This window comes from Puma concolor, chromosome E4 (assembly GCF_028749965.1).
Source record: "Puma concolor isolate L17-30 chromosome E4, mPumCon1.1.hap2, whole genome shotgun sequence".
Classification (NCBI taxonomy): Eukaryota; Metazoa; Chordata; class Mammalia; order Carnivora; family Felidae; genus Puma; species Puma concolor.
Genome location: NC_141683.1, coordinates 6,430,457 through 6,442,079, shown reverse-complemented (window position 1 = coordinate 6,442,079; position 11,623 = coordinate 6,430,457). Strand labels below are relative to the sequence as shown.

At 55.4% G+C, this 11,623-nt stretch overlaps 1 protein-coding gene across 2 annotated transcripts in view; it reads right to left on the bottom strand.

The window, feature by feature from the left end:
• Positions 1 to 5,517: 5,517 nt before the first annotated feature.
• Positions 5,518 to 11,623, bottom strand: part of ATF6 (activating transcription factor 6) — a 205,610-nt gene continuing 199,504 nt past the window's right edge. For both annotated transcript variants that reach the window (XM_086693381.1, XM_025927813.2), the window contains exon 17: positions 5,518 to 10,455. In XM_086693381.1, the coding sequence (XP_086549507.1) occupies positions 10,247 to 10,455 (209 nt within the window). In that variant the 3' untranslated portion in view covers positions 5,518 to 10,246. The remainder of the gene's footprint in view (positions 10,456 to 11,623) is intronic.

Genomic DNA, 11,623 nt, shown 5'->3' with positions numbered 1-11,623 from the left:
AGAAGCTGGCCACTCAGCCTTGTCATGGGAGCCCCCCACGCGGCCCGGAGCTGGGTGCGTTTTTTTTTTTTTTTAATGTTTTTTCATTTTTGAGAGAGAGAGAGAGAGAGAGCACGCGCACAGGGAAGGGGCAGAGAGAGAGGGAGACACAGAATCCGAAGCAGGCTCCAGGCTCCGAGCGGTCAGCACAGAGCCCGATGTGGGGCTCGAACCTGCGAATGGTGAGATGATGACCCGAGCCAGAGTCGGATGTTTTACGGAGCCACCCAGGCGCCCTTAAGTCCGTGTGTTTTCTTATTACCGATTCCTCCTCTCCCTCCTGGCTTCTTCCCTCTGGGGCTTCAGCTGCCTCTGGTCAGCAGCTGTCCTCCCGCACCATCCCTCAGGCCAATGGCACAAACCATCCCTCGTTACGTCCCCCCCCCCCTTCTCTGGAGGCCGGGAGCCAGTCTCCCTCCGGCGCCCCCTCTGGCCCGGCCCTCCCCCTCCCTGCTCCCGCTCCTTCCAAGAATGTGCCATTTCACAGAAAGCCCCGTTTTCACAGCCATGGTTATTTTCATGCGTTTCCCCAGTTCTAGCATCACGGGGGAATGTCTGACATCATCTCCGCAAGTGAATCCAATGTTCACCAGCCCCCCCAGCCCTCCCTGCTCCCCCCCTCTTCTTTACCAGCTCTTTGCTAAATCTCACTTCTGTCTGATGCCGCGGACACGTTTGTTCCTTGTCCCTGGAACCCCGCTCCCCCCTCCCGCTGCTCCATAGACATCAGAACACGAGTGAGGGCCTGGCCTCGAAAGACACCGGTCGTGGGTCCCCGGACTTTGCCGCACGTAGGAATCACCTGGGCAGGAGTCCACGGCACCACCCTCGGCCGGGTCACACCCTGTACCAATGAAGTCACAACGTCTGAGGGTGGGAGCCGGGCAGCGGCCGTTTTGAAAGGTCCCCGGGTGATTCCAGTGTGCAGTTTGAGAAGCAGGAACACAGCGCTGTATCGAAGGGGTCTGAGCCTCAGCCGGCCCACCTTGTCTTCGGAGCGGTGACGGATGGGGACGAGGGGGCACGTCACGTGTCGCCAGCGGGGCCAGGGTGTTCTTATTGGGGTACCCAGAGTTTTTCCCTGCCCCGGGGGGGGGGGGCGGGTTTCCGGTGGCCCAGGAGACTTCTCCCTTCCAGGCGGGGGGACCCCTAGGAGCTGGGTCCCCGGGAGATCCTGTCCCTTTCCCGGGTGTAGCCCGAGCCCTGGGCCTGCTGACGGAGCGGGTGCACCCCCGTGATCGGGGGCCCCTCTGCGCAGCCCCGATGCCCACCCCCCGGCCGACAGCCGGGCCACCAACAGCAGGGAGGGGGGCAGGTGATGCCACCGGGGGTGCGAGGCTGGGGATGTTCAAGATGTGACCCCCATGGACTCCCAGAAAGGGAGTGACAACGGGAACATCTTTCCTGGTGTTTCCATAAGGCCCCAGCGATGGTGGCCTGGGGAGGTCAGGCTCCGGTGGATGTGGATGCCTGGCGTTCTCCCTCCCCCAGCCTCTACGTGGCATCTACGGGTGGTTCCCAAACTCCTGCCACAGTCCTCTGGAGGGCTCATCGAGACGCAGGTTGCTGGGCCCAGGCTCGGCGTCTGACTCAGTGGGTCTGGGCTGGGGCCAGAGAGGTTGCATTTGTAGCGGACTCCAAAGAGCCGCTGCCGCCGTGGGCCGGGGACCGTGCTTGCAGAGCCACAGCCCCGCGGCCTCCTTCCGGGTTCGCCTGCCGCTCGCCGCGGACCGGCATCGGGGGGAGTCGAAAAGCGAGGAGGAAGGCTGCCGCTGCCGCCCCTGCCGCGGGAAGGCGGGCCCTCGCGTGTCGCTTGCGGTCCCGCCTCAGCATCCGGGCAGCGGAGCCCCGCGTGGCCCAGGCTCCGCGAGCGCCTGCCCGGGGGCGACGTAGCGAGGATGTGCCGCCGCAAGCGACAGGTGCCGGTCCGTCCCGTCCGCTGGAAAGACCGGGTCTGTCTGCGGCCTGGTTAACCGCTCCGTCCTTCAGCTCGACCAAGAAGTGCCGGGTCAGCCTGAGGTGCCCCCAAGTGGCACGTTCCAAGCACGCCGTGGCACCGGTGGCCTGGACGCAGCCCGGCTTCCCGGCCTCCCGGACCGCCCCGCCCCGCGGGGGCGACGGGCACACCCAGGCCGTTGCAGGGGGGAGTCTGGGAAGGAGAAGGGCAAGATGCTGCTACGGGAGCCCCCGAGACCCCCAGCGGTCTTCCTGAGCCTAGATTTTCCCCTGCTCGGACTGTTCACGCTTTGCTGACTTGCACCGGGTTATGGATCCGGGGGAGACGGAATTCGCCGGAACGCGCTTCCAGTCGCGTTCGCCTGAGCCGTGACCCCTAGAGCCGCGAAACGAGAGGCTAAATGTCCCGGCACCTTCGCTGCTCATACTGTTCCAATTAAGATGAACTTCGAGTCGCCCTCCTGCCGAGGATCTGATGGAAGCGGCCGGGCTGGGGGTGCGGGGGCCGCTGCGACTCCGTCTTCCGCGAGGGTTGCCAGGCCGGAGGGGGCAGCGGGCGGGTCTGCTGTGCACAAGTCGCTTGGCGGAGCAGAATTCCAGCACCGCCGGGAAGTCAGAGACCGCGTGGGGAAGCGCATCGTTTGGATCTTAGGACTGGCAGCCAAGTGAGTGGGTGAGCCCTGCGGCCACGACAAAGACACCGGCCAACGAATCTTCCACCCCAGCGCTCTCCCGGGAGCAGCTGTTGTGCGTCTGAGCTCATTTTTCAGGCTGTCCACAAATCTTGCCCCCGTCCTGGAAGTTATCTTTACTCTTCCGTGGGAACAGCAGGGCGACCACACAGACCCACGGAAGAGACATCATTCCCACGCCTCTAGGGGCGAGGGGATCGTCTGGTTCATCTGTACGGTTTCCCACAGATCCATGGGACAGGTCTGGGCCAACCCTGAGAATCTGCGGCGAACTTTCAGTTCTGGGGTCACACCCTCTCGCCCGCTGGCTGTGCGGAAACGCGCCCCAAGAACGCAAGTCGCGCTGGAAGCTCAGGCCGTGTGGATAAGCCTGGAGGCCGTGGAAGTCAGGCAGGACGCCGAGGAAAGGAGAATCCGGACGGCTCTGGGGGCTCTCGGGTCTCCCTTTGCAACCAGCCGATGCCCACCGGTACGGGGCTATGCCCGTCAACAACTGGGAGGACCGTATAGTACGTTCTGCTTGTTAGCCTCACCGGGTCCCCCATCGACACGCGCAGTTTTCAGTAGTGACAGTGCTGCCGATAGTTACTCTTACGAGATGACCCATTTCTTTCTTTTTTAAAAAATTTTTTAATGCTTATTTATTTTTGAGACAGAGAGAGACAGAGCATGAACGGGGGAGGGTCAGAGAGAGAGGGAGACACAAAATCTGAAACAGGCTCCAGGCTGTGAGCAGTCAGCACAGAGCCCGACGCGGGGCTCGAACTCAGGGACCGTGAGATCATGACCTGAGCCGAAGTCGGACGCTTAACCGACTGAGCCACCCAGGCGCCCCCCAGATGACCCATTTCTTAATATGGCCATGTGGCTGGCATCTCTTTTCTAGATCTGTCCTTCACTTCTGGATCCAGTTTTGCATATGGAGATCCGTGATCTCTTACAGAAGCATCCTTTCCCGCCTCAGGTCTACATCCACACTAGACGTGAATCCCGCAGCGAAAACTTTGTAAAGACAGAACTTGCGACCCAAGGAGTAGGCACTGAACGCACCCTGGGGACGGGGCCCAACGTCCCGCTTAGGCTCTTGGACATGAGCAGGGTGGGAAGGTCAGCTGAGCCTGGGGCTTTCCATCACAGGAGCACCAGGCTGGTCTTCACCCCGTGGGTGGCTCACCTGGGGTGGAGACCCCGGGGATTGAGGTGCAGGAGAAGCAGGGCGGTAGCCCCCCGTGTGCTTCACCCACAACCAGCACAGAGTACGTGGCTTCGCAGGGAAGCAGCCCGTGGAAAACCCGCTGGCATTGTCGGAGGTCACAGGCTCTCAGCTGTCATCCCTCTTTCCTGAACCCGCCTCAACGCCCTCATTGCCCGTGACACGTGGCTCGGTTTCTTCCTCTCTTCTTCGTCGCCGGCCGCATCCTTTGTGGCTAACAGGGCATGTGGCCATGTGGTTATCCTCCAAGATCCAAAACTTGGCCGGAACCCGAATCTCACATACAGTGGGAGGTCCCAGGGGACAATCCCGTAAGGATTTGGTGGCGAAGTTCTGGTTCCCTGTTCACCCCTGGGGCTTCACGGACTCCTCGGTTTTGGATTCTCTGCTGTCCCGCGTACACACTTGTCACTGGTCGCCCCACGCCGCACCCTCCGCGACGTCGCTCGCCGAACCACAGACACGGCGCTGTGTGCGCAGCAGGCTTTACTGAAGGCTCCGGCAGAAAAAGCATTTACGTTAGTTAATGAATTAATTATCTTTAACGTTTATTTATTTTTGAGAGAGAGAGAGGATCCAAAGCAGGCTCTGCACTGACAGCAGCCTGAGGCGGGGCTTGAACTCACGAGCCGTGAGATCACGAGCCGAGTCAAAGTTGGACGCTCTACCGACCGAGCCACCCCGGTGCCCCCAAGAGCATTTACATTTTAGTGCTACGGTTTGTAAAAGTCCTCTTGACGTCCCGCCACCAGGGAGCCCCCTCATGACTCCTCTTCCGGAGCTCCAGCACCCAGACACCGCGCCATGTGGCTCGATCCCCCTTTTCTGCCGCTCAGCCCGTCCTCCAGGGTCTGCTTTCTCGGCGGAAAAGGGGCCTTGGGTCTCACTTGCCCAAGAAGTCTGTTCGAATGTCTTTGGAACCACACGGAGTTTTGCCCCTAGGAGAACCCTGACGTTACTCTGTGCGTTTCCGTCTCTGGCCTCACAGGCCAACTGTGAGCCTTGCAGGGCAGGACCTATATGGGATCTGTGTCTCCGGAAGTGAAACAATACGGTGGCCGAGAATCCATGTGCTGGAGCAGACTGCCTGGGTCCAAATACTGGCTACACTGCTTCCTAGTCACGTGGCCGCGATCGGGACCGGGTTGTTGGGAGGACCGAAACAGGACAGCAGGACTGACGAGCCTCAGGTGTCGTCTGAAGCATATGCCGAGCGCTCAGTGAGCGCCTGCGCTAACGACCCCCGGATGGACCCGCTGCCGTCGCTTTTCAGCGACTGTCTCCATGCACGGGGACACTTGTCGCTCCAAACCAGGAGGAGAGGCCTTTGATGGGATTGAGTGACCCAGTTTGTTGATGTAGGACAAAGTGTGAGTTCTTAGGCGAGTTTTTTTCCTTAGTAAGACTGTAGTTGAAATATTTGGACACAATAAAGGAAACTTTTACTTAACCAGGCTGGGGGGCGGGGCGGGGGGGGTAGTGGAAAAGCGTTCTGTTGTTTCCACCTAAACAGTAACAGGCCACGGAACCCTTTGGGTTTCCCTTCTCATAACTAATCACTTAACACTGAAGATTCATTTGGGGTCTTGTTTCTTGGTCTATACAGAACAAAATAAGGCAGGTTTAAAAGTCCTTTATTTGAATCTTAGACAAAGAACAAGCATGGCCTTATAAAGACTTGCTTAAAAGCACATAAATCTGGTGTCATTTACGCATCACAACCGACGTAACTATTGTTGGAGAGAATCGTAGCCTGTTCCTCGTCTTTTAACCTGTTCTTTGTTCAGTGTGGACACGATCTTGGAAGGAAAACCCGCTGATGTGGCTTGGTGAACGCTCTCTCCTCGGGCCCTAACGGCTGCTCGGGTGAAGCACCACGGGTCTCAGCCCCACCACACTTGCCAACGTGACGAGAACTAAGTAATTGGTGTCTTAAGGCCAGATGTACGTGGCGGTTTTCACCCACCTTCTATGTCCCCCTCATCTCTTACCCAGGTGGCTGGCCTGGCATTTAGGGCCGAGGGTGAGGGGAATGGTCCAATCTGCATTCACTGTGAAAGTCAACCTGCTCATCTCTCTGGGGTTCCCATGTGGGGGCCATCTCAAGCCTCCGGGTTTAATGGTCACCAGCTGCACTGGGCACAAGAAGCAACACAGTGTGCTGTTTGTTAACCTTGGCAAATGACAGACCAGGATTTATTTACTCCTTGGTTCCCCAAACTAATATAATGGAGGCTTTTAATGTGCTGCACCTTTAATGCTTAAAGTGAGCAAACCGTTACGTCGAGACTGGTGTCCGTGATCCGCCAGTGGCTAGCCACGACACGATCCACACACAGGACCAAATTTCCCGATCAAGATGTCTCTGCCCTTCTTTTTATACAGATTATTCTGACAGATAACCCGACAGGTAACACAGCTATTTAGAACAAACTGCTCAAAGTTCTAGACTTATCTAAAATAGACTTTGTTTTCAGCTTAGTCACTAAAAATAGAAGTTAACAGGATACATTCCGATTTCTGTTTGGGGGGAACAGAACACGGCATTTCTGTTATGTGCATAGTTCCGTCTGGACTCCAGCAACATCCTTCTGCACAGTCCAGTATCCTGTTTTCCTAGAAAATAAAAAGTTGACCATAACCCCTAGGAGTGGGGGGTGGGGGGGGCACAGAAACTGCCCCCCTCCCCAAATGTTACTAGGGGTAGAAACGAAAATTTCTCACATTTCCTTTCTTTAGGCTTTATTCTTGTTTTTAACGTACGTAATTAGTGTTCATATTAGCAGCAAAGATCCTACTTTCTGTAGATTAGAATGACTCAGGATGGGCAAAACTAACATTCTGGTTAAGAGCGTGGGGTGCACAGGTGGTAATAAGCATCTATCGATTCTGGTGTCGGCAGTCGTACTTGAGAGGTTAGTTCGTATAAATCAGCGGCTAGTATAAAAGGATCCATTGGAGCTTCGGTTCCCGCGGATCTGCTGCAGGAGCCCGGAGTCGGCCCATCGGTGCGCAGTGGAGAGAGGGCGTTCCTGGGTGGACAGCTTGCGGGAGGTCGGACTGGAGGGGACAGGGGGTCTTACTCTGGCTCGTCAGTAAAAAAGGGGTCACTCCTCATAGGTAGTTGACGTGGGAGTTGCTTTGAAACTTTTCAGTGTCGCGAAGTCGAATACGGGTTTTTCCCTGTGCTGTTTTTCTGCCAAGTTTCACAACCTGAGCTTTAGGAAAAGGGCAGGAGTCAGAAAGTAGTGCAAAAGTTGCAGGAGCTGGACAGCCGTCCAGTGTCCAGGACCCCCAATGCCACAGCAACGGCTGTCTTGTCGGGGTCACTGCTGTGACGACCGGGCTCCTGCCCGGCAGGAAGGGTCCAGCCAGGAAGGTTTAGTCGGGACAGTGTCTCTTTAAAAATGATAGAAGAATCAGTTTGAATCCCAAGTTGCTTGTCTGTTTCTAAGTAATGTTTATTTAGAACATTCAAGAATGACTCACAGAACATTGCTGCTTTCAAATACCTCCGTGTCTACTCCTTGCTAACAAGAAAAGGCAAAGCCGTGCCAACTTGGTGGTGGGAGGCTGCAGTCGTTTAGAAAAAAGTTAGTTTTGTTAGATTTTTTTGGTTTTTACTTGTGAAAAGACAAACCCTGACACTCAATAATCTAACGTAAAGCTTCTCAACTACAAGCCTGGCAAACACTGGATTCGAGATGATCCTTGTACAAATCCTCACTTTGGAAAGAGGCCGTCTACACCTACTACTGTAACGCAGCTGCATATCTGTTCTGAGCGAGCTGATCGCCCCCCCTGGGGAAGGAGCCCCTACGTCTGAGTAGTTCGCACGGGAAATATTTCCATTAAAAGCCTAAAAACGTGGGATTTGCCACCAGGTGAAGGACCATTCCTGGCTGTCCCCATCATCACTTCCCAAGACTGCGGCGGGGGCGGCCCCAGGGGAACAGGGTCCTGTACCTCCCGGGGGGACTGCCCGCTCTAGTTTAACCAAGTCCCTGCCAGCTTGCAAAACCCCACTTAAAAACTTAATAAATTAAAATGATATGTACACATATATATCCTGGGGGCAGAACTCCTGGCTGCAACCCCCCAGAGGCGATTTCACCAACACACTAAACCAAAACACCAGCTTGCTGTATTAACGAATCAGGTGTAGCCGCTTGCTATTTCCCGACAGCCCTCACTGGTGGGAGCCTTACACGTGTTAGATCAAAAGCACTGTGGGGCCCAGGGAGGAGTAGTGGCTTTGATGGAAACTCAGACGGTGGAATACTTCTTTGCCAATTGTCAGCGGCCATTCGCTCGCTTCCTGAAACCGCACCGTGAGAAGCCCACTCCCTCATCTCCAAACACCAAGTCAAGGCCAGGAAACCACAAGGAGCTAGAGGGTCAGCAGGGGGAGTGGGGGGGGGGGGCTCCCAGGCTGCCGCTGAAGGTCATGACTCCTTGCTGTCCCTCCTGCACGTCCACCTGGAGGAGAGGCCTTTGGGGGGGCCGACGGCATGACCGCCACCTGCCGGCGGACGGGTAGGGAGAGCTGGGACAGACGGGGAGGTGCACGCGCAGGCCACCCTTGTGGGCAGCTCCGGCAGACCGGGGGCTGGGGAACGAGGTCACCTTCCCACTGGCCGCGGCCACCGCTGCTTTCTCAGCTGATCTGCACGACGGACGGAAGGCACGGGGACGGAGAAGAGACTCCAAGAGAAGACGGTCCTGTGACCTGTGGGTCTCGTTGGCACGGCCCTCTTGTCCTGGTGCCCATTCCAACTGGAGCATCCCAGGAAGACAGTCCCTGCCGGGATATGGCCCCGGACTCTGGGAGGCTTGTGCATGGGGCAGGGCGAGGCTCATTATCACGGCCAACTCCAGACGGCCGGGTACCCGGGCAGCAGGGCGCTTCTCCCCCACACTGCATGTGCAAGTTAAACTGATTTCCTTGGAGAGCATCCAACTAGCTCGGGCAGAGGGGCATTACCGTCCAGAGCCAGAAGCCTGAGCGAGTCTTCAGATTTCGAAGGCAGGCCTGACTGTGCAGGCTGACAACGCCCCAGCCGCACGGTCCCCTGGAGGATTTGCAGGAAGAGGCGGCCCGGGCGATTAGGGTGAGAAGTAGTGTTTGCAAAGTTTCGCAGGACGAGAATAAGGAAGGCTCAGTCAAGAAACCGAAGGCAGAACATCAGAGAGAAAAAGAAAAGTAGTCAAAGTACAGTAAGATACAAAGGAACGTGGTAGGGCTATTTCTTCTTCTTTTTTTTAATATGGGAGGACAAAGAAGTGGATTCCTTCACCGTCTTTTCCCTGGAGAAGCTGAAAATTATTGCCGAGTTATGGGAGGCACTGGCCAAACAGGAATCCAAGCTCGCCTGTCTGCATAGTCTTAAGGAATAAGTACTTGTCGGTTCTCAAGAGAAAAGAAAACCTGTTTGCTTCACGTCACTATCAGCAGAAGGTGGGCAGTGGGTGGGAATTCACGGCAAAAGTGAAGGATCTGTCCCGGGGTCCTTGAGGAACCCGCACCAGGCGAGTAATGAGAGCGTACAGGCTCAGACGCTAATGCTCAGCGGCCTCAGCATAGATGGCTGCTGTGGCTTAATCTTAAACTCCAACAATCACATCAAAACCTGCCGTGTCTTCCACGTGTGTGTTCACAGAGCCGGCCCCTCCTCCCACGGCCCACCTCGCTCTCGCGTTTTGTCCTCTCCAACCTGCCGCCCTCCCTGTGGCGCCCAACACATTCAGTGTCACGTTTGAACCACAATCCCAGGTAAAGACCAACCTTCCCCAATGGGGAGTCTTTTTCTCCCCCCTTTTGCCTAAAGCTCCACATTGTTTTGACCTTTTTGGGGGCTGTTTTTTTGGCTGTTCCAGTTCTGAAATCTGTTTTCCAATCAGCACAATATCCGCAACGGATTTGCATGAAGTCAACGGGAACGCTCATCCGCGGAAACACTTGGCGTGCTGCACGGCTGTAAATAAAAATCTCTTTATCAAGAAGTGAAATGGCAGAGGAGGGAAGGGGATCTTACTGTAAAGATGACTATTTAAACACAACAGAAATACAGAAGAGACAGCAATTCAGAAAGTACAGGAAACGGTCCACCCCAGGCAGCACTGGAGGACAGGGAGGCAGCTGCCACTGGAGAAATGCCGTCTCCCTCGAGTCTGAATTTCAGTGCTTTCCAAGTGGAAGGGCAGATGGTGAAAAACAGCTTTTCCCACTCCCTTGAACCCCACTGCGAGGCGGCTCTGTGCTCGCCACCAAGCAGGCAGGAAGGGCATTTCTCCCCGCTCTGTGGTCTGGCAGAGTCCCACTGTTTTCCCACGCAGCCCCACGTCACTACTGTAACGACTCCGGGATGGTGCTGACGACGTGGGCTGCCTCCGTGGCTGCAGGAGGGGAGCCAAAGAAGGTGTTGGTCTGATTCCTCTGCTGATCCCGGAGATAAGGAGGAACGGACGAGCTCTTGATGTGCAGAATCCTGGTGTCCATCACCTGACAGTCAATCTGCATCATCACTTCGTAATCCTGCCCGTTGATCACGTTCTCTGCGGGAGGAATACACATACGGAATCAATATTCAACAGAGTGTGCGATTCTGCCATCAGCTTCGATCCCAGAAAGACATCAATGAGCTTTAACGGCTGTGAACTGTCAATACGCTTTCAAGGGAACAGAGGGACTCCATCAGTCACCAAGCGGCGCTGCGGCTGGGCTAGGTGCTGAGATGGCCCGTCCTCCTCGGTTCCAGCTCCCAAACCGCCTTCGTCGGTTCAGTAAGGTCTCGGAGCAGTGGCCGAGTTAACACCAGAGCTTCTGTCCACAGACATCACAGGAAGATTTCGGTGGCGGGTGGAGGCAAGAAGGCTTAAGCGCTCCCTTCCCCTTCAACAGTGGGAACGAGTAACTGTCAAAAGAACAAACCTATCATGTGGGTGGCAAGGAGACCTGGGCCGAGACTACTTGCCTCCCATTCATCAGTCATGTTTCTAATTTCGCTAAGATTCCCAGCTACGAGTTTAAAGGTCTGCCTTAGCAGCATAAAGCACAGGAAAGACAAGCTGTAGACATGACAGTGATGCTCTTGCCCAGAGGTCCCCATCGCTCCCCTTCCGCGTGAAGGGACTCCCATCCCAGAGTTCTTGATTCCTGGTACAAGAGACAAGTGCATTTCCCATTTGGGATTAGAGAGAGTGCTACAGGACTTGCAGGTAAACTAGAGGCTATTTGCAGAGGGAACAGGAAAACCACACAGAGCCACACTTACCTGACACGTGTTGGGTAACTCATCATGAGCTCAAAATATATAGACACATGCTCTTACTTCCTAAGAGGATGAAAACTCTTTATTTTAGGGAGAGAGCCAAATTATTTCCTGGTTTGTAATTCTGGGTACTCGCTTTCCAACTTGAAGTCAATGAAACTTGGGCATAAAACTGATGAGGGAACTGTAAGCGGATAGTCTTTCAAGGCCAGCTGGACATTCACGGCAATGCAGTTAGAAGGTTCACGCCTGCGTGTCCATTAGCGTTTCCCCTGTGAATCCGGAGCTGGGAGGGGGATCGGGCAAGGGCTGAGCTTACTACCTGTTTATGAAGATGATACGCAGCCCACCAGTGACTTTTGAAATTACACGCTGGGCTTCTCCAGGACCAGGAATTGAATTTAAAAGTAGAATTTTTCTTTTTTTGTTTTACTTTCACACTGTACTATTAA